Here is a 22,547-nt window from a genome sequence, read left to right on the forward strand (position 1 = left end):
TCCTGACAGCCACCAGGGGTCGCCCCAACTCGCCCACCCGGTTGCCGCCGGTTAAGGGCTCACTCAGAGCTGGAAAGGTTAAGGGTTTGTGTGAAACCTCCCCCCACCCCTACCCCCAACTCTGGCGTCAATCCAGAAGTGAGCAGGAAGTGGCTTCTCCTTCTTGGAGTCAGTCAAAGCTGGAGACCAAGAGACTGACCCTGCATTGTCTGACTTAAGACTCAGGCGCTGTCTTAAGTGTCTGCCTTCGGCTGGGGTCATGATCCCAGAATCCTGGGATCAATCCCTGCATCAGGCTCTCTGCTCAGTGGCGAGTCTGCTTCTCCCTCTCTCACTCCCCCTGCTGTGTTCCCTTTCTTGCTGTCTTTCTCTCTGTCAAATAAATAAAATAAAATCTTAAAAACAAAACAAAACAAAAAGACCTCTTGGGGTCCAAGGGTAAAAGGGCTGGGCTCAGGGTTGTAAATGGGATGTAAAACATTATCATTATTATCCATTTACTCTGGTGGCTTCATCTTGGCCATACCACCGTACCCCTGAAAATCAGTTTTGGGGTTGGAGGGAAATAGGAAGCCAGGGCAGGTGTGTGACCAGGAAGGGCACAGTTAGATCTGGTGTCAGAAAGAATTAGGAAGAGAGGGCACAGAATGAGGGCTTTGATCCCCCAGGGAGACCATAGGACAGGTAGTAAGTAGGTGGGGACTGAGAGTGACCTATGGAGAACAAGCACAGGTGCCCCCCGCCACATCTCCCCCCACTTTCCCCTCCCCCTCTTTGCTCTGAGGCTCCCTCAGCTGCTCAGGGAAGTAAATAGCACTCCTTGGTGGGACCCCCTCCTGGACCCCACCTGCTCCCACCTCACAGGGCCAGCCTTTGGCCTGCCCTTACTCTGTTCTGCCTCCCACTCTCTATTACTCAAAGTCTCTGTCTCTCTCTTAGTCTCTGTCTCTCTTTATCTGTCTCCACCCCAACCCCCGGCATACCCTCCTAGGTCCCTGCCCTGGTTTCACCTATCCTTGTCACCCTGTCACCCCCATCCCATGGCTGCAGTAACAATAGGAGGGACAAAAATGGGAAGCGCGTGGGGCGCCTGGGTGGCTCAGTGGGTTGAGCCTCTGCCTTCGTCTTGGGTCATGATCTCAGGGGCCTGGGATCGAGCCCCGCGTCAGGCTCTCTGCTGGGCAGAGAACCTGCTCCCCCCCCCCCTTCTCTGCCTGCCTCTCTGCCTACTTGTGATCTCTCTCTCTCTGTCAAATGGATGAATAAAATCTTAAAAAAAAAGGGGGGGGGAGGAAGGAAGGATGGGAGGGAGGGAGGAAGGAAGAAAGAAAGAGAGAGAGAAAGAAAGAGAAAAAAAGGGGAAGCGGGTCACAGCCATAGGCAGAGAGCACCTGGGACAGCGGCAGCCTGAGCCCGCCAGCACCCCCAATCCCAAGTAAGGAAATGGTTTGCCAGGCAGGCACTTGGGTGGCTCAGTTGTTAAGTGTCTGCCTTCAGCTTGGCTGGGGTCCTGATCCCAAGCTTGGCTTTGGGCTCCCTGCCGAGCGGGGATCTGCTTCTCCCTCTGCCCCTCCCTCCCCGCCCTGATTGTGTGTTCTTTCTCTTTCTCTCGCTCACTCAAATGGATAAATAAAATCTTTAAAAATAAATTCAAAATGTGGGGCACCTGAGTGGCTCAGTTGGTTAAGCCACTGCCTTCGGCTCAGGTCATGATCCCCGAGTCTCAGGATCAAGTCCCGCATCGGGCTCCCAGCTCCACGGGGAGTCTGCTTCTCCCCCTGACCTTCTCCCCTCTCATGCTCTCTCTCACTCTATCAAATAAATAAAATCTTTTTAAAAAAAATTTAAAATGTTTAAAGACTTTATTTGTGTATTTTAGATAGAGAGCCAGGCTCAATCCCAGGACCCTGAGATGATGACCTGAGCCAAAGGCAAACGCTTAAACACACTGAGGCAGCCGGGCACCCCTCTGTAAGAGCTTTTAAAAATCTTGTGTCTTCTTGAGAATTTCAGTGTCAGTTTTAGGGAGCGACACGAAATTGACTTCCTCATAATACTTTTCCCTTCTCTGCACAAACAAACAAATAAAACCAAACTGATGGTTTTTAATTTAGAGAACATACCAACAGACGAAAGTTTAAAATCAAAGCCTGATTTTGTGAGGACCCTCCAAGGGAATTCAGAGGGGTTCATGTGCAAAATTTCCTGTGACCATGACAAACTGTTTTCAGGAAAAACCCAAGTGCTCACATCAGGACCAGCGCATTTGACCTCATGCGAATCCAAAGACCTGTCATGGGCTTCCTCCCTCGGGGATTTTTGTGGCCAGGGACACAGGCAAAATGTGTTCGGAAAGTCTGTTTTTAGAGATTTTAGACACTGCTGGCAGGAGTGTTGAAGGAAACCACCTCTGGAGGACAAAGTGGTGACCAGCTGTCAAAAATCTAAGATAAAAATGCTTTGGAACCCAGAGGTTTCATTTGTGGGGATTTCATATCAACTCTGATTTTGTTCAGCGAAACAAAACATTTAGAAACTGTCTAAGTGCCCATTGATAATTATTACGGTAATGTCTGTGGTGAAAACCTCAGCATCAGGCAAAAGGAATCAACAAATCTTACAGACATCATGTTAAGCAAAAAGTTTCATCGTTACTTTTTCCATTTAAAAAAATCTAGCTAATAAAACAAACTATTCAAAAAAGAAACACTGCTAATCGAAGATATGAGATCAAATTACCAAAAAGAGATAGAATGTTGCTTTTGAGCTTGATACGAACGATGTTAATGTGTTCATTCAAATCCCTGCTTCTAGGGCACCTGTGTGGTTCAGTCCTTTAAATGTCTGACTCTTGATTTCAGCTCAGGTCATGATCTCAGGGTCATGAGATTTAGCCCCACACGTGGAGCCTGTGATTCTCTCTCTCCTTCTCTCTCTGCCTCACCCAGCCCCCGACCCTCACTCAGGCAAATGAACTCTCTCTAATTAATTCATTCATTAAAAAATAAGGAGCACCTGGGTGGCTCAGTCGGTTAAGCTTCTGCCTTTGGCTCAGGTCATGATCTCAGGGTCCTGGAATCAAGACCCGCATCGGGCTCTCTGCTCGGCAGGGAGCCTGCTTCCTCCTCTCTCTCTGCCTGCCTCTCTGCCTGCTTGTGATCTCTACCTGTCAAATGAATAAATAAAATCTTAAAAAAAAAAAAAAAAAGAAAGCTTATACTTTAAATAAATAAATAAATAAAATAGGACCACACAGGTGGCTTAGTCAGTTGACCATCTGCCTGCGGCTCAGGGCATGAACTCAGGGTTCTGAGATCAAGCCATGCCTCCCATGAGGCTCCTTGCTCAGCAGGGAGACAGCTTCTCCCAATCTCTCTGTGTGTGCCTGTGCTCTCTCACTCTCTCTCTCTTTCTCTCAAATAAATCTTTTATCAAATAAATAAATCTTTTTAAAATAAATAATAAATAATAAAACTGTTTCTTACACTGTGACAGTCAAAATTTTACTATTGGATCTGGGGTGGCTTTTTAATTTTCTGGGAATTTATGGTTGCCTTTCTTTTTCCTTGACAGCAGATGTCATGCTCATATACACATATATGCAACACCTTCAATATATTGTGAAAAACAGACAGGATCTTCAGTGCAGACCAAGACTGTCACACCTACTGGTGCTGGTCCAGGCACTACCCCCGTGTCTGTATCTCCACAGGACCCATGTTATCTAGGCTGTAAACTCAACATGCTGTTTTTCTCCCAGTGTTCCCACAGACCCTAAGCACACTACTTGGAAGCAGTGTCCCTCCCCAGTATATTGATTTCTCATCCTGGCATCAGAGGCTACACATGATCCAGCCTCTCTCACCTTAAAAAAATTATCGTCATTTACTAAGGCTGAGTGTGTGCCAGACACTGTGACAAGTGTTTCACAACTGGCTATGTCGCCTCCACTTTCGACAAAAGAAAACTGTGGCTTAATTAAGGAAGGAAAATCATTTGTCTGAGATCACACAGGGGTCGCCAACACAGCCAGAGCTTAAATCCAGAGCCTACGTTGAAACTATGTATTCTCTCTGCCTACATGGCCCCCATTAACAAAGATCCAAGATGTCCTCCTCCCACCCTGCTCTGGGGAGTCTGGGTGGGCCTGGCCAACCTAGAGAAATAGCTGGTTGGGCACCACTTGCAGCCCCCAACCCTCCTCCCTGCGACAAGCCTCTGGGAAGGGTCCGGAATCAGGAATCGGCTGGGTAGCTGTAAAGGCCAAAGGTCAGACAGGGGTTTCCTGCCTACCCCTGGGAACTTCCTCCTTCCCAACCCAACTCCTGCCCCTGTGATGAACACCATCCTAGAGGACCCCCTCCTCGCTGTCAACCACCCCCGACTCCATTACCCTGGTTGATGGGGGGGGTGAGTCCCCAGGCAGGACCCTTCACCCTGCTGTGCCCCCCCACAAGCAGTGTACAGTAATGGTGTTCTTGTCCAGCATCCTTTCCGTCTGCTGGGCCCTTTCCCCTTAGCCCCCATTCCTCCCAGCCTTGACCTCATGGAGCTAGGGGCTGTGTCCCACTCTGCCTCCCTAAGACTAAGGGTCCCTTATGGCCAGGTCTGAGGCTCGCACCTCATCCAGCATGGAGGGTTTTTCTGGAGCTCCTGGTTCTCAGGGGATAGGCAGAAGAGGGCGCACCCAAAATCCTTTGCTCCTTGGTCCCCAAAACCCCTTCACACCCACCTGGGGGTGACCCAACATGCAGTTCAACCCCACCTATCTAGCACTTCCCATTCACCATCTCACAGAATCCCGAAATAACACTTCCAGCAGGAAATGATAGTAACAACAAAACCACAAACCCTCTCTTACGGGCCCCCTCCCTGGCCCTGTCCCGGGAACAGCACAGGGATACCCATCTCACGGAGGGGAAAACTGAGAACAGACAGGAGAAACCCCTCCCTTGAGCTCAGCTGGGTCAAGCCTGCTCTGCCAGCTCCAAGTTCACTGCCGCCTACACTGCTCCCAGAGTACTTATGCAGCACCTGTGTGAGCAGGGCCTCAGGTGAGACAGCTCAGGGAGCCTAGGCCATGGCCATCCACGGGTCAGCCCTCTGGGAAGCCCTGATGAGCACCTACTGTATGCCCAGCTCTGGACCAAGCACTCCACCTGATTTAGGTCATGAGGCGGATGCACATCCATAGCCAGTCCACCGAGAGGGAAGCCCGTCTCTGTGAACTCACAGCGTGAGACCCAGGGACGGTCCCTTTGCCTCCCTGTGCCTCAGTTTCCTCCTCCACTCCACAGGGGTCGATGACAGGAGACAGTATGCAGCCAGTGCTGAGAATAGTGAGGATAGTGCTTGGCACGGAGCAAGGGCAGGTGGGGAAACTGAGGCTCCGAGGGGCCAAAGAAGCCCCCCAGCTCCTTCACCCAGCTGGTGCCCCACCCAGGGACTATCAGGAACCCCGCAGGGCCGCGGCCCCTCCCTTCACAGCCAGGGTGGGAGTGTTGTGATAACCCACAGCCCCCATTTCCTCCCGGTCAGGAAGGAGCCAGGCAGAGGAAGTATTAAGAGGAGTAATATAAACACTCCCCCCGCTCAGTGGCAGGGTGAGCACAAGGGGCAGCGGCCGCCACCCAGCGCAGGCCAACCAGCGGAACAGCGCCGCGGGTCCCAGGCAGAGATGGGTTTGGCAATGGAGCACGGAGGAGCCTACTCGCGGGCAGGGGGCAGCCCAAGGGGCTGCTGGTACTACCTGCGCTACTTCTTCCTCTTTGTGTCACTTATCCAGTTTCTGATCATCCTGGGCCTTGTCCTCTTCATGGTCTACGGCAACGTGCACGTGAGCACGGAATCCAACCTCCAGGCCACCGAGCGCCGGGCCGAGGGCCTGTACAACCAGGTCGTGGGGCTCACGGCCTCCCAGGCCAACCTGTCCAAGGAACTCAACCTCACCTCCCGCGCCAAGGAGACCATCATGCAGATGCTGCTGAGCGCCCGCCGCGACCTGGACAGGATCAACGCCAGCTTCCGCCAGTGCCAGGCTGACCTGGTAAGGCGGCGGGCCAGACGCCTGCCCTGGGTGCTCTGGGCAGGTCCCCCTCCCCAGTCGGAGCTCCGGTCCCTTCGTCTGGGAGCCAGAGACAGTCATAGACTCTCTATGTCATGTGAGGAGCCCATGTGGATAAGCCATGCGTAGTTCGTTAGTACAAGTATGTCCCATACGATATTGGGGATACACTTATCCTAAAAGAATGTAGTTACTATCTTTTTTTTTTTTTTAAAGATTTTATTTATGTATTTGCGAGAGAGAGAGAGCACAAGCTGGAGGAACAACAGGCAGAGGGAGAAGCAGGCTTCCTGCTGAGCAGGGAGTCTGATGCGGGACTCGATCCCAGGAACTTGGGATCATGACCTGAGCCGAAGGCAGATGCTTAACCATCCTTGAGCCACCCAGGTGTCCCAGTTACTATCTTTTTTAAAAAAGATTTTAGGGGCGCCTGGATGGCTCAGTGGGTTAAAGCCGCTGCCTTCGGCTCAGGTCATGATCCCAGCGTCCTGGGATGGAGCCCCGCATCAGGCTCTCTGCTCAGCAGGGAGCCTGCTTCCTTCCTTCTCTCTCTGCCTGCCTCTCTGCCTACTTGTGATCTGTCTGTCAAATAAATAAATAAAATCTTTAAAAAAAAAAAAAAAAAAGATTTTATTTATTTATTTGATAAAGAGAGAGAGAGAGCACAAGCAGGAGGGAGAGAGAGAAGCAGACTTCTCTCTGAGCAGGGAGCCCGAATGCGGGGCTTGATCGTCAGGACTCTGAGATCATGACCTGAGCTGAAGGCAGACGCTTAACCAGCTGAGCCACACAGGCACCCCTGTATTCACTATCTATCTGCAACTTTTTTAAAAAAGATTTTATTTATTTAGGGGCGCCTGGGTGGCTCAGTGGGTTAAAGCCTCTGCCTTTGGCTCAGGTCATGATCTCGGGGTCCTGGGATCGAGCCCCACATCGGGCTCTCTGCTCAGTGGGGAGGCTGCTTCCCTCCCCTCTCTGTCTGCCTGCCTCTCTGCCTACTTGTGATCTGTCAAATAAATAAATAAAATATTTTTAAAAAAAGATTTTATTTATTTATTTGACAGAGAGAGGTCACAAGTAGTTAGAGACGCAGGCAGAGAGAGAGGGAGAAGCAGGCTCCCCGCTGAGCAGAGAGCCCGATGCGGGGCTCGATCCCAGGACCCCGAGTCCATGACCTGAGCCAAAGGCAGAGGCTTAACCCACTGAGCCACCCAGGCGCCCCTCTACCTGGAATTTAAGTTTCACTGGGCATCCTGGCTGTGGATTGGCAGCACCCCTGGGCCCATGACCTCATACACATAAAGTGTTCAGAATGTGCCCGCACATACCAGCAAGATTAAGAACTAGCTAAACAAAAACTCAGCACTTTCGGGGCTTACTGAGTAAGAAGTATGAACAGTTCCCATTTGCCTTATGCTGGGTGTCTGCTGTAGAAATATCTCATCATTGAATCCCTTGAGGTAAGGAGACGTTCCAAACCCTTTTGAGGTGGGGGAAGTGAAAGCCTGAGCTGGGGAAGGCAGCTTGGGGGCGGGGGGCGGCAGGGCAGAGACAGGCAGCCCCAGGGAAGGGTCCTGGTGGCACTCCTGAGCATCTAGAGGAGACTGCCACCTTTTTGCTCCCTCAGCTCATGTCCTATGCCCCTGGCAAGACAATCTCCCGCTTTCTCACACATGCGCTTCCTCCGGGAGACCTTGGGGCTGGGGCCACATTCCTTGGGCCTCAGCAGAATGGGGTGAGCGATGCGAGGGCCAGAGGGGGCAGGCTGGATGATGGCAGCCTCAGTTTCTCCCACAGGCTGGCTGGGGGGGGGGGGTAGGGGACAATGGAAGGAAGAAAAGGCCTCTCTGCTGGGGCCTCAGACCACCCAGCCCTCCCTACCGTCCAGGAAAGATGTGCTCGGCCCCCGTCACACCGGCCCGGAGAAGGTCTGTGTCTCCCTGTCTCAGATCCCAGGGCAAGGTGGGGCCCCCTCAGGTCCCCAGAATGAGTCAGGTCCCCCCTTGGATCCCAGTATGGAGCTGTGTATCCCTTTGAACCAGCCTGCAGGCCAGGACGTGCCCCCTCAGACTTCCCAGTTCCCCAGGAATGGGCCCATTCGCATCTTCCAGGAGACACACAGGGGGCTGGTCCAGGGTCTATCAGGAATTCTAGGATCCTAAAGTTTTAGATACTCACACACATCCCAGGACCCTAAACTCCCCCCATCGTAGAATTTTAGAAACCCAAGAATCTGCATCTTTACAAATATAGCATTTGAAAATCACAGGTTTGTTTTGTTTTGTTTTGTTTTTTCTCCTTTGTGTTGACAAATTTCTCTGGGCTGGAACCTCTTGGGATTTTCTCCAAGGCCCCTGGGGGTTCTCTAGTTTCGGGGTGCATGCTCCCCACCCTGGGAGTACCCCCTACCCCTGCCTGCGCCATGGCAGCCCCAAGTGTCCAAAGGTAGCCGGTGGTCCTGGCCATGCTAAGAAAAGTGATTTTTCTTAAATTCTCTGCTGGGGCAACTGCACTTCTGGCCCCGAGATCCTGTAAGTGAAAAGAGAATTTAACTCAGTGATTTTAGTATAGGTGCTGCCGAAGCGAGCACTAACTCAGTGATTTTTTTTTTAAAGATTTTATTTATTTATTTGACAGAGAGACACAGCGAGAGAGGGAACAGAAGCAGAGGGAGTGGGAGAGGGAGAAGCAGGCTTCCCACTGAGCAGGGAGCCCGATGTGGGGCTTGATCCCAGGACCCTAGGATCATGACCCAAGCTGAAGGCAGATACTTAATGACTGAGCCACCCAGGCGCCTCTAACTCAGTGATATTTTTAGGGTCTGCTCCACCCTGCCTGGGTCAAGCTGCTGGGACCCTCACCTGGCACTGGCACTTGGGGTCGGGAAGTAGCACCGGGAGACCTCCTCTTTTCACTTCCTCCAACTGGCAGAAAGCCTCTTTCTCATTTCATTTTTGGATCCAGCGCATGTTATCGAAACCTCCAGATCTTCTGTGGCTTTTTGAAAGCAAAAGTCACTAGAACATCCAGAGCTATTCCTGACTCCCCCTGAGCCCAGGGCATTAGCACACAAGGAGCTTCCAAAGGAATAAGGACTAGGAATGCCAGAAAGACAAACCCACGTTTTGCACTGCTTTACCTGTTATATTTCTGCAGAGGGTTTTTGCTTTTGTTTTTAAGATATTAATTAATGGGGGCACCTGGGTGGCTCAGTGGGTTAAAGCCTCTGCCTTCGGCTCAGGTCATGATCCCGGGGTCCTGGGATCGAGCCCCGCATCAGGCTCTCTGCTCAGCAGGGAGCCTGCTTCCTCCTCTCTCTCTGCCTGCGTCTCTGCCTACTTGTCATCTCTGTCAAATAAATAAAATCTTTTAAAAAAAAGATAATTAATTAGTGAATGAATTAATTTGACAGAGAGAGAGAGAGAGAGAAAGAGAGAGAGCACAACCAGGGGGAGCGACAGGCAGAGGGAAAAGCAGGCTCCCAGCTGAGCAAGGATCCTGATGTGAGTGCGATCTCAGGACCCTGGGATCCTGACCTGAGCCTAAGGCAGACACTTACCTGATTGAGCCACCCAGGTGCCCACTGCAGAGGGTTCTGTTCCAAAGCTTGGAAAGCACACCTTGTTGCATTGTAAGAACTTCCTTTAGAAACAGCTTTATTGAGGGACACCTGGGTGGCTCAGTCAGTCAAGCCCAGGGAAGACACAAGGGCACCTGGGTGGCTCAATGGTTAAGCGTCTGCCTTTGGCTCGGGTAATGATCCCAGGGTCCTGGGATCGAGCCCCAAATCAGGTTCCTGCTCAGTGAAGAGTCTGCTTCTCCCTCTACCTCTGTTCCTCCCCCCACTCATAATCTCTCTCTCACTCACTCTCTCTGTCAAATAGATAAATAAAATCTTTAAAGGAAAAACAGCTTTATGGAGATATAATTCATATTCTCTACAGCTCAACCAATTAAAAGTGTATAGTTCAATAATTTTGAGCACCTTCACAGAGTGATTCATAATTGATTTTAGAACACTCCATCACTCTGGAAAAGAAACCTCGTCCCCATGAGCAGTCACTCCCTAGCCTCCCCCTCCCCCAGCCCCTGCGGCAACCACTGCTTTCTGTCTTTATGAATTTGTCTGTTCTGGACATTTCGTATAAATGGGATCCTACAACAGGAGTCATACTAAATGACATTTTTTGTTTGGTTTGGGTTTTAATTTAATTTTTTATTTATATTAACATATAATGTGTTATTAGCCCCAGGGGTACAGGTCTGTGAATCATCAGGCTTATACACTTCACAACACTCACCATAGCACATACCCTCCCCAGTGTCCATCACCCAAGCACCCTCTTCCTACCCCCTCCCTCCAGCAACCCTCAGTTTGTTTTGTAAGATTAAGCGTCTCTTACGGTTTATCCCCCTCCTGATCCCATCTTGTTTCTAAATGACGTTTTGAAGGTTCGCCCACATTGTAGCACGTGTCAGGGTTTTGTTCCTTTTTATGGCTGAGTAATATTCCATTCTGTGGATGGACCTCATTTTGTTCATTCACCCGTTGATGGACCCTTGGACTGTTTCCACCCCTCGGTGATTGCTATAAACGTGCATGTGAAAGGTTTTGTGTGGACCCGTGCTTCAATTTCTCTCGGGTCTCCACCCAAGAGTGGAATTGTTGGGTCACGTGATAATTCTATGCATGACATTTTGAGGAACTGCCAGACTGCTCTCCAAAGCGGCTGCCCCATTTTACATTCCAACCAGTACCATCTGGGATTTCTCTTCATCCTCACCAATCCTTGTTACTCTCTGCTCTTGTCTCCTCTCTTCATTTATAATCATCCTAATGGTCAGAAGGTGGTATCTCCTGATGGGTTTTGTTTGCATTTCCCTGATGCGTAGTGATGGTGAATATTTTTTGATGGGCTTGTCAACAGCGTGTGTATCTTCTTTGAAGAAATGTTTCAGATGCTTTGACCTTTTTTCAATTAAGTTATCTCTTTTTTTTTAAGATTTTATTTACTTATTCATTTGACAGAAAGAGAGAGAGAAAGCGTGCACAAGCAGGGGGAGTGGGAGAGGGAGAAGCAGGCTCCCCACTGAGCAGGGAGCCGGATGCAGGGCTTGATCCCAGAACCCTGGAATCATGACCTGAGCCGAGGGCAGATGCTTAACCAACTGAGCTACCCAGGTGCCCCATGTTATCTCTTTATATTGATTCATAAGAATTTACTTTTATAAAAAAGAAAAAAAAAAGAATTTACTTTTACATTTTCTGGATACTAGTCCTATCATCAAATACATTCTTCGCAAATATTTTCTCCCATCCATGGGTTGTCTTTTCCCTGTATAGTTGACACAAAATGTTATGTCAGTTTCAGCTACACGATATAGTGATTCCATAGTCTTTTCCCTTGATAGAATCCTTTAAAGCCCAGAAATCTTTAATTTTGATGAAGTCCAATTTATCTGTTTTTCTCCTTGTTTGTGCTTCTGGTGTCACATCTAAGAAACCATTGCCAGGGGAGGGGCGAGCAACTGCTCAGCAGGGAGTCTGCTTCTCCCTCTCCTTCTGCCCCTTCCCACTGCTCTGTGCTCTCTCTACCAAATAAATGAATAAATCTTAAAAAGAGAAAGAAAGAAAGGTACCATTGCCAAATCCAAAGTCATGCAGAGTTAACACCTCTGTTTTCTTCTAAAGAGTTCTATAGGGGCGCCTGGGTGGCTCAGTGGGTTAAAGCCTCTGCCTTCAGCTCAGGTCATGATCTCAAGGTCCTCGGATCAAGTTCCGTGACAGGCTCTCTGCTCAGCAGGGAGCCTGCTTCCTCTTCTCTCTCTGCCTGCCTCTCTGCCTACTTGTGATCTTTCTCTGTGTGTCAAATAAATAAATAAAATCTTAAAAAAAAAAAGAGTTCTATAGTTTTAGCTCTTATATTTGGGTCATTGAGCTATTTTGAGTAAATTTTTTGTATATGGTGTGAGGTAGGGGTCCAAATTCATTCCTTAACATGTGGCGATCTAGCTATGCCAGCACTATTTGTTGAAAAGACTCTTTATTTCCCCCATGGAATGATTCTGCAACCTCTGTTAATTTTCTAGGGCTGCCTTATTAACAAAGTACCACAAATTGGGTGGCTTAAACAATGGAAATTTATTTTCGCACATAAACGAGATCAAGATGTGAATTCCTTTGGAGAGTTAGGAGGGAAGAATTGGTTCCAGGAGTGGGGTCCACTCCTTGTCTTACAGATGGCCACCTTCTCACTGTGTCTTTGTGTCATCTTCCCTCTGTGGATTTCTGGGTGTCCAAATGTCCTCCTATAAGGACACTGGTCATATTGGATGAAGGCCCACCCTAATGACCTTATGTTAACTTAATCACATCATTAAGGATGCTATCTCCAAATACAGTCATATTCTGAAGTACCAGGGGTTAGGACTTCCATTTATGAATGGGGAGACACAATTCAGTTCCTAAGAGCATCCTTGTCAAAAAGAAGTTGACCAGGAGCACCTGGGTGGCTCAGTCAGTTACGCATCTGCCTTCAGCTCAGGTCGTGATCCCAGGGTCTTGAGATCGAGCCCTGCATTGGGTTCCCTGCTCAAGAGAGAGCCGCTTCTCCCTCTCCTTCTCTCCTTCGCCCTGCTTGGGCTCTCTCTCTCTCTCTGTCAAATAAATAAATAAAATCTTTAAAAATTAAAAAAAAATAAGAAGTATTATTAATATATAGTATGAACTGCAACAACTTTTAAAGATCCAACCAGCATCCCCTATACAGGAGCCATGCCCTTGTAAACTGGGCCAACCCAGGCCAACCAGGTGTGGGATCTGGGGTTCCAGCCCAGAGGGTCTGGGCAAACCAGGAGCAAGGGGGACCCACGGGTGCTGGACGGTGAGCTCTGCCTTATGTCCCGTCCCATTAGATGACCTACGTGAGCAACCAGCCATACATGGCGGCCATCATCTTGAGCGAGAAGCAATGCCAAGAACAACTTAAGGAGACTAACAAGAGCTGCAATGGTGAGTGGTCTAGTCTGGGTAGTAGAGCGCCAGTGTGCCAAGTCTCCTGGCAACCCCCAACCTTTCAGAGATGTCTTGTCATGTCCCTATAGCTTTGCTCCTCATGCTGAACCAGAAGGCCAAGACGCTGGAGGTAGAGTTGGCCAAGGAGAAGGAAGTGTGCACCAAAGACAAGCAGGGTCTGGCGATGAGCAAGGGAGTGGTGGAGGAGAAGCTGGCTGAGTGTGGCAAGGTCCAGAAGCAGCAGCAGCAGGAGCGACAGCTGGCCGAGGACCGCCTGCAGAAGGTGCAGACCCTCTGCCTCCCGCTGGACAAGGACAAGTTTGAGATGGAGCTGCGTAACCTCTGGAGGGACTCCATTATCCCCCGCACCCTGGACTCGATGGGCTATAACCTGTACCATCCCCTCGGCTCGGAAATAGCCTCCGCCCGGAGAAGCTGCGACCACATGCCCGCCCTCATGAGCACCAAGGTGGAGGAGCTGGCCCGGAGCCTGCGGGCCGGCATAGAGCGCGTGGCCCGCGAGAACTCGGACATCCAGCGCCAGAAGCTGGAGGTCGAGGAGGCCCTGCGGGCCAGTCAGGAGGCCAAGGAGAAGGTGCAGAAGGAGGCCCAGGCCCGGGAAGCCAAGCTCCAAGCCGAATGCGCCCGGCAGACACAGCTCGCCCTGGAGGAGAAGGCGGCACTGCGGAAGGAGCGGGACAACCTGGCCAAGGAGCTGGAGGAGAAGAAGCGGGAGGCAGAGCAGCTCAAAATGCAGCTGGCCGTCAGCAACTCCGCCCTGGACACCTGCATCAAGGCCAAGGTGGGCTAGAGGGCTCTGGACTCAGGTTGCATTAGGGTCAGGTCTGGGGGCCGTGTTGGTGGTGATGTCTCAGGGCGTTGAGGTGAGCTTCGCAGTCTAGGTCTGGTTACTTACCGCACTTGAGAGTGTCACTGACATAGGATTGGGGTGGAGTTTGGAAGAACATGGAGAAAGGATTAAGAATTGGGATTGAGTTTAGGGTGCCCGGTGGGCCTCCAGATTGGTTCAGGGTAAAGACGGGGGATTCATGGAGGGTTGGTGTCGGGGTGGGGATGTGTCTGAGTTGACAGGTCAGGGGCCGTGGAGTGGGGGTTGGCTGAGACTGAAGAGTAAGTCTAGTCTAGAAGAAGGCGTGATGCGGAGCAGGGCTTGTGTTTAGGTGAAGGTGAGTTCTTAGTGACCGCCGCGTTTAGGGTTGGTTTGAATTAAAGATAGGATTCCATCGAAGCTCACATGAGTCTTAGAATTGGGGTTGTGCTGAGTTTGGATTGTAGGGAAAGGTTGAAAGTCAGGCCAGGGGTCATGTGCAGGGCGACCGGTGAGTTTAACACTGGGTGTAGGATCTCAGTGGCTTCTGTTCGGTTGAGTGGAGCCCCTAAAGTTGGAGTTGAAGCTCAGCTGAGCGCAGGTGACTGGTGGGGCTAGAGATGATTAGAAATTTGGGGCCAAGGGTGGATTTAGGATTTCATGGGCATTAGGATTGGGATTGGTGCTGACCATGGGTTAGGAGTTGAAATTGGTTGGGGTTATAGGGTGGCTGACTGAGGGTTGAATTGTGCTGGCCTCGGAATATATTTGAAATGAAAGACTGGGTGACCCTGAGTTAGGGTAGGGAGACCTGGGGAGGGGTGAGGGTCAGGGCTGGGTGTAGAGTAGAAATTGCACAGGGGCTAATCTTGGAGTGGGGCTGGGTTGAGATTCCATTTGAGGTAAAGTCTAGGGTCTGAGGTTGAGTTGGAGTGAGTGTGGTATTGGGAAAGTGTTTCTGGGTGGCCGTGGTGGCGTCCAGGGCTGGGCTGAGGGAAGGAGGCTGGGAGTGGATTTTTCATAGCAGCCAGGTCTAAGGAACGGGTTGGGGTCCGAGTTGGATGTAAAGTTATGATCTTTGATCAGGTTTGTCATGGGGGTTGGGTTTAGGTCAGGGTTTGAGTCTAAAGAAAGTTCTGTTTTCATGTTGGATTGGGATTTTAGGTGATTGAGTTTAAAATCCAAAGCTGGCTTTGGATTTCAGGTTCAGGGTCATTGGAGAGAAGGCAGTGAGTTTACAGAGTGAGTCAGCTTCAGCTTGGAGTGGGGCTGGGTCCGGTGTTGGGTGGATGGACTCGGGGTCATGAATTGGAGTCAGGTTGCAACTAAGATTATAGGGGAGACTGAGGCAGGCCCCAGCAAGCTCTCTGGGAGGCTTCCAAGGAGAGCCAGCTTCCAGAGTTCCCAGTCCCTTAAGGGCAGGTGGGTGCACGTAATCGTACATCCGTTAATATGGATATCTGTCTCCCGGGTCTCTTTCCCCGCCCTGGAAGGAACTCTGACCTAGGCATCCAAGGGCATAAAGGAGCCCGAGCCTCCATGGGACTCTGGTTCAGGGGTCCTGACTTCTGTCAACCTCACTCCATCTTTCTTCCCACAGTCGCAGCCGATGCCTATGCCAAGACCTGTGGCCCCTGCCCCCAACCGCCAGCCCATCGGTGAGTGACAGAAAGCAGGGCCAGGGAGGCGATCGGGGATGGTCCTTTCTGCTGCTTCTCCCATCTCAGCCCTGCTACTGGGGCTTCTGGGCCACCCCTAGCCCAGGGTTGGGGCGGTTGGTTGGACCTGACCCCTCCCTCTCGCCGCAGACCCAGCTGTCCTGGAGGAGTTCAAGAGAAGGATCCTGGAATCCCAGAGGCCCGCAGGCAATGCTGTAGCCCCACCCAGGTAAGGCACTGGGCAGACTGAGATGGTTCAGTCTCAGGGCCTCCGAGGAGGCTGGGAAGAGGACTAGGGGTGGAAGGAGGCTCATCTCGCACTAGGTGCTTCCTTGATTGAGTGCTGGCTGTCTACCAGGCCCTATGCTGGGTCCTGGGGACACAGTCAGGACTAAGACCCATGCAGACCCACTCACGGAACTCCCTCATTAAGGGGTGAAAGAAACAGTGAAGGAGCCATGAAAAGAGAGACCAAGAGCCTACAGTGACGAGCGCCTTACTGTGAGTTCAGCACAGTCGGAAGCACTTTGCCAGCTTAACTCACTGAACCCTCACAACCCTAATCAGTGGGCGAGCCACTGTCATCACCTCCCACTTTCCAGACGAGGAAAATGAGGCACAGAGAAGGTGTGTGCCGTGGCCCAGGTAACACAGCCGGGGAATGGCAGAGCTGGGGACTCGAACCCAGGCTCTTGGACTCCAGGCCGGCAAGAGAGGGCTTCAGTGAGGAGGAGGCCTTTGAGCTGGAACGTGGGGCCGAGCTGGTCTAGGAAAGGGTAAAGGCTCAGAGGCCAGACTGGGGGATGGGGGGGTGGCTGGAGCTAAGGAAGGGAGGAGGGAGAGCAGCAGCAGCTCGGAGACCCCTCTGAGCCTCTCTTTCTAACCGCTACAAAAACGGAGGGCTCTGAAATCAAGGGCATGGAAACTCTTTGCTAACTGTGAAGTGCTTGTCCACAGGCACGTAAAGCCAGGGGCTGGGGGTTGCAGCAGGGTGCATCAAGGTACCTGTGCACACACTCAGGTCAGGGCTCCGTGTCTGTACCCAGCCCCCCCTCGCCCCCTCCCAGAGTACAGCCTGTGCATCACAGGGAAGGTGACTCAGGCCACCGCCTCGAGAACATCCTGTTCTTCCCTCCCAGATGGTGGCTACGGTCCCCGCGCAGGACCATATCGCTGGGCAAGGAGTCTGGGATGGGCACTGCCATTCACAGTTTAGGACCCAGGGCTCCAGGCGACACCGGGGATTTTAAGTCAAATTCCGCCAACCCCAAGCCTGTGCCTCTCCCATGACTCTGCCCGCAAGGCTGTGGTCAGCCTGGTCTATCTCAGCCTGGGGACAAATTGACTTCCAGAGGGTTGTCTTCAAATCCCGGGGTGGGGGCGGTCCTCCACATCCAGCTCCATTTCCTCTATGGCTCCTCTTACATACACCCTCTGACGGGGAGCTCACCTCCTCACACCACTTGTCCCTTCCGTTCTGGATGGCTCCGTCTGGGAGAAATCCCTCAGCCTCAGGCAGCCCGCGGGGAGGGGAGCCGGAGGGTGGAGAGAAGACCCTGCTCCAAGCAAACAGTTTTCCTCTCTCCATCTTGGCCCAAAGCCAACATGGCAAGGAAGGAGGTTCTATTATTATCCCCACTTCTCCGAGGAGGGAACTGAGGCCCCAGGGAAGTGAACAGCCTGGGGTCATGCGTCAGTGAGTCAGGGCCAGAGCCAGGCTCCCAGCCCAGACCAGTCCCAGGAGGAGAAAGGGGAAGTTCTTGACATTGTTTACCCCCAAAGACATCCCTCCACAGAGAAAACAATGAGTCCTTAAAGCAGGGCCCCTCCTGCTTCTCTCTGCCAGGTCTCAGGAAGGGGCTCTGGCCCTCTGTGCTCCAGCCTTGATTCAGCTTCCCCCTGAGAAGGCGGCCATCGGCTCTGGCTTGGAGTCCCAGCGAGGCCGGCTCCTGGGTGGGCTAGCCTAGGCAAACCACAGGCTGCATGATCACCACATCGGAATTTTACATGCCTCCGGTCAGGGGCCAGGGCTGAGGTCCAACCCCAATCACTCAGCAGCTCCCAAACCCTCTGATCAGGAGAGGGCCTTCCTTTTCCACTCTTACTCCTTCTGGACCTTGACGCGGTCTCTGAGCTGCTAACGTGCTCCCACTTGGAGCTGTCGCCGCGATCCCAAAGCCAGGGCCAACCCAGAATCCTCCCATTGGCTGGACCAGAACACAAAGTCTTGGTTTTCTCGTGGACGCTTTTAAGTCATTTTTTCTTGATGGCAAGTGCACTAATTTCCTTTTTCCCTGACAAGACCGTGTCCCGTGGATATCCATTTCTTTAAGTTAAACACACAGAATTAACGTAAAGACAAATAAGTAAATACTGGTTTCGGGGCCCGGGGGCTGGGTAAGGCAAAAGTTGTGAGGCGGTTTTGGAATATAGGTGAGGTTCTTCGGTGGGGTGAGGTCCGGAGGTACCAGCCAAGAAAGAATTCTTTTTTTTTTTTTCTTTTGAAGATTTATTTATTTGATAGAAGAGATCACAAGTAGGCAGAGAGGCAGGCAGAGGGAGAGGGGAAGCAGGCTCCCCACCAGGCAGAGAGCCCGATGCAGGGCTCGATGTCAGGACCCTGGGACCATGACCCGAGCCGAAAGGCAGAGGCTTTAACCCACTGATCCATCCAGGTACCCCAAAGAAAGAATTCTTGAGATGTCTTTGGTGCAAAATGGTGGTTTTATTAAAACAGGGGGACAGGGGCACCTGGGTGGCTCAGTTTAAAGCCTCTGCCTTCAGCTCAGGTCATGATCCCAGCACCCTGGGATCAAGTCCCACATCGGGCTCTCTGCTCAGCAGGGAGGCTGCTTCCCTCTCTCTCTCTCTGCCTGCCTCTCTGCCTACTTGTAATCTGTCTACCAAATAAATTTTTAAAAATAAATAAATAATTTAAAAATTTAAAAAATTAAAAAACAAACAAACAAAACCCAGGGGGACAGGATCCCCGAGCAGAAAAAGTGGCTGTACCAGGATGGGGAGGGGTGGCTGGTTATATACTTGGGAGCTGGGGGAGGTCAGGAAAAGGGAGGTTTCAGGAGGATTTTCGTATGCTAAGAAGACCCTCAGGACCCAGGAGGCCTCGCCATTATCAAGCCAAGGTTGGCTTTCCCTCTGGCAAAGCATTCACATTTAGAGAGCTGGGCAGCTTTCTGGAAGGAGGTTCCACAGGCCCCACCCAGGAGCTGGGGGGCAGGGGCGGTGGCAGGGTGTCCCGCTGGTGCTTTGTCCTCGGCTAGCCTTCTCTCCTTCAACAGCTGCAGTGTGGAAGTGTGCAGATGGGAAGTCCGGCCCTGACTCTGAGCCGGGTACATAGCGAGTGTCACTCAAGTTCATTGCCACCACGATTGTGATTTGGTTCCTTTATTCAGCCCGTTTGTGTCTGGAGCAGCTGCTGGGTGCTGAGGAGGAATGTGCAGAGGTCTGGTGGGGCTCCCGGTCTAGGGGGGCAGACGGAGGGTAGACCAGATGCCTGAGCTGGCCCCTTGCTGGTGGTCGAGGCAGAAAAGGGATGAGGCAGTGTGAGGAGGATAGAATTTCCCACAGGAGGCCAGGCAGGCTTCTCTGTCCTGCATGAGGGTGACGCGGGGCTGGGGCAGAGAACTAGAGGGAGGGGTTGTGGAGCTGGGGTGCCCCTGGAAAGGTGTACCAGGTGGAGAGCACAGCCCAAGCCAAGGCCCTGAGACAGGGCCGGGCCTGGTGAGGAGGTGGTGTGGCTTGGGCAGAGCGATCCAGGGGGTGAGTAGGAAGTTGGGGGGGGGTGCGGGGGGAGTGCGGGTCACACAGGGCCTACGTCTGCGGTGACCACTTTGGGAGCTTTAGGACAGCAGTGAGCAGGGAAGGACTTGACTGGACTCAGGGGTCCATAGGCACCCTCTAGTCGCTGTTGGGGGGTGAAGGCCACAGCCAAAGACCAGGCCAAGGGCAACTGTGCTGGTCCAGGCAGATGATGATGGGGCCTTAGGAGCCTGATCTCTGAGAAACAGCCAGGGACCACTCTCCCTCGCCTTCTGGCGGGCCGGGGTGGGTGATGGTTGGATATACGACAGGGCAGGAGCCGGGTGAGTCCTGGTCAGGCTGGAGCCGGCAAGGGGGGACCAGAGCCAGGCAAAGGGGGACCAGAGCCAGCCAAGGAACGTGAGGCCGCTTGGCCCCAGGGAAGAGCCGGGGAAGGAAGGGAGGGGGCCAGCGGAAGCAGCGCTTGGCTGAGGCCCCCTCCTCCCCACCAGGAAACAGCGTCTGAGCCAACCCCTGACCCCTCACGGGAACCTTTGCGAGGCCAAGGAGGGGGAAGGGCATTCCAGACCGCCCGCTGGCTCCTGCAGAGGCTGTGGGGAGGGGGGAAGCCAAGCGAGGCCTCGTGAAGTCTTAGAGGACTCTGCAGGACTTGAGTTTCTGACGAGGAGGACTGGTAGGGACAGAGTGGGTAGAGCCTTGCATGCCCGGTAGAATGGGTCTGGCTTGTCTGCAGGGCACTGGGGAGCCAGGGAGAGTGTGTGAGGAGAGGCAGTCTCCTTGGAAAAACCCTCCTGGGAATGAGTGAGGGGCTAGCCCTGGGAGGGGGGCAGTTCTGTGGAGACAAAAGAGGGAAACTGAGGCCCTGTCTGAGGGGTAGGGGTGGGGGTATAGACAGGGGCTTTGGGGCAAGCTGCCAGGATCCCCAGGGCTTGGGGAAGCAAAGGTAAAAGTCGGACAGGCTGCAGCAGAGGTCTGGAACACAGCAGGTGGCCACTCTGACCACTGTCTCTTCATCTGTGTACCGAGGAGGCCCACATCTCAGTCCCACCCTCGCAGGGAGGTTCAACAAGTAGGAGTCTAAGGGGAAGGCTGTCCCCAAAAGAGCCAAAGAGTCCTCGGTGGCAACAAGGGACCTGGGGTGGGAGGAAGCAGGCCCGGGCAAGGTTTGTCCTTCCGTCTGACTGACCATTACCATCTCCTTCCTGTCCTAGTGGCTGAGGAGGCTCCAGGCCCTGAGGACCGAGGTGTGGCCCCGACCAGCCAGTCTGCGGACACGGCGTGGACGAGACGCCCATGGCGCGGACCAGCAGCCAGGGCCACGGCCATGGCCAGCCAAACTCCTGCACACTCGCCAAAGTGGGTGCCCTTGGCCTGCACCCCACACTCGTCCTTCCCCGCACCCCACCACCCCCTCTGATCCTCTCTCACAGGCCCACACCTGCACCGCGCAATCCCTCGTCCACAGACACTGCAGTGATGTCCCTGTGGACGCAGTGACATCACACAGACATAGCCGTGATGTCACACACTGATGAGGCGAAGGCATTTCACAAAACATGGCGGTGATGCTACACTGTGCAGGGAACACGTCGCCCACAGATGCAGAGCACCGACATCACACACACGACATCCGCCCAGCCCTTGCCCGATGTCACAGTCCTCCTGCACGCAGGGGCCCGGGTGCTCACAGCATCCCACCCATCCGCCCAACCCATGCCCCACCACAACCGCCCTCCAATCTTCTGGTCTTCCGACTCCTCATCTCCATCTGGGGCCTAGGGAAGTGCAAACGGGAAGACATTAGCCTCCATCCCCCATCCCCCTGGCCCCCAGGAGAGTCTCCAGGCTCCCCTGCCAGACCGCACCCAAACCCAGGGCAAATGTCACCCACTGACCCCAGCATAGCCGGTGAGGGCGGCAGCCCCTGTCCCTCTCCACCCACACCCAGCCCTGCCTGTGGCCTGTATTAATGTTAGTGGCACTAAATAAATACTGAATCCTTTCAAAGACTCCAGAGTGGTGATTTCTGCTTTGAAAAGACAGGTCCTAGCGGTGCTGGAGAGAGGACCTTGCAAGCTAGGACCTTTCCCCCTGCCCCCAGCATGCCCCCGGGGCCAGAAGAGCCTGCAGCCTGGACAGAGCCCTTGGAGACACCAGCTTCCCTCAAAGCTCTGAAACCACTTTTTATGTAACTGCTATTTGGGGCACCTGGATGGCTCCTTCGGTTAAGAGGTTACCTTCGGCCCAGGTTGTGATCCCAGGGTCCTGGGATCGAGTCCCGCATCGGGCTCCTTACTCAGTGGGGAGTCTGCTTCTCCCTCTGCCTCTGTTGCTCCCCCTGCTTGTGCTCTCTCTCTCGGACAAATAAATAAAATCTTTAAAAAAAAAAAAAAGCAATTTCTTAGAAAACAGGTTGTCCATCTGTGGCTTTCATCTTCCCAAGGTTTTTGACGATTTCCCCCCAGCAGTTGCTGAGGCAAGACAGCCTGTCATGGACTAGAGGAACACCTCCTCTCCAGAACGGCTCCAGGAACAGTGTTACTAAAGGCTCAGGGCATTTGTTTTGTCTTCTTTTGTTTTGTGGTGAGATGAGATGTCAGAAAGGGCACCAGGGTCCAGCTGGGAAGTGCTTCAACATACTGATCACTAAATTTGTTGGGGAAAACAGGAAAAAGTGCATTAGAGGAATATAGGAAAATCCCACTGAACCCATTAGACCAGGAAAAAGAAAAAAGTTTAAAAAGCCATAATACCTACTGCTGATGAAGATGTAGAGAAAGGGCATTTTCCTACAGGACTGGTAGAAACACAAATCTCATCGTAACCCTTCTGGAAATTAGTTTGGTGATATTTCATTAAAGTAAAGGTACATAAATCCTTCAACTCAGCAACCCCATTTCTGGGATTTTATTCCCGAGAAGTAAGAACTCCAAGAAATAAAGCAAATGCCCATCAGTAGAAAAGCGGCCTAAAAATTATTATCTAGAATCTCAGCTTGTCATTTGCTGTCTCCACCCCAACCCCCCACCTTCCCCACTGCCCCAGCCTTGATTCCCTCCCAGCCCATCCCCCAGGACCCTAGACAGGGAGGGGATGACTCACAAGGAGCCAGGGCTGGCAACTGCCACGCTTAAAGCAGGCTAGTCAGGAGGGACAAAGGAGCGATATTTCCTGGATACGGAAACTCGGGTGAGAGACGCC

At 52.4% G+C, this 22,547-nt stretch overlaps 1 protein-coding gene across 1 annotated transcript; it reads left to right on the forward strand.

Moving 5' to 3' along the window:
* Nucleotides 1-5,596: 5,596 nt before the first annotated feature.
* Nucleotides 5,597-21,725, forward strand: PLVAP (plasmalemma vesicle associated protein). Its single transcript, XM_080805516.1, has 6 exons — nucleotides 5,597-6,046; nucleotides 12,980-13,076; nucleotides 13,169-13,881; nucleotides 15,509-15,566; nucleotides 15,717-15,795; nucleotides 20,558-21,725. Exons 1-6 carry the CDS (start codon nucleotides 5,678-5,680, stop codon nucleotides 20,562-20,564), a joined length of 1,323 nt encoding a protein of 440 aa, XP_080661642.1. The 5' UTR covers nucleotides 5,597-5,677; the 3' UTR covers nucleotides 20,565-21,725.
* The last annotated feature ends 822 nt before the right edge of the window (nucleotides 21,726-22,547 follow it).

The sequence above is a fragment of the Martes martes genome, assembly GCF_963455335.1.
Source record: "Martes martes genome assembly, chromosome: 1".
Taxonomy (NCBI): domain Eukaryota; kingdom Metazoa; phylum Chordata; class Mammalia; order Carnivora; family Mustelidae; genus Martes; species Martes martes.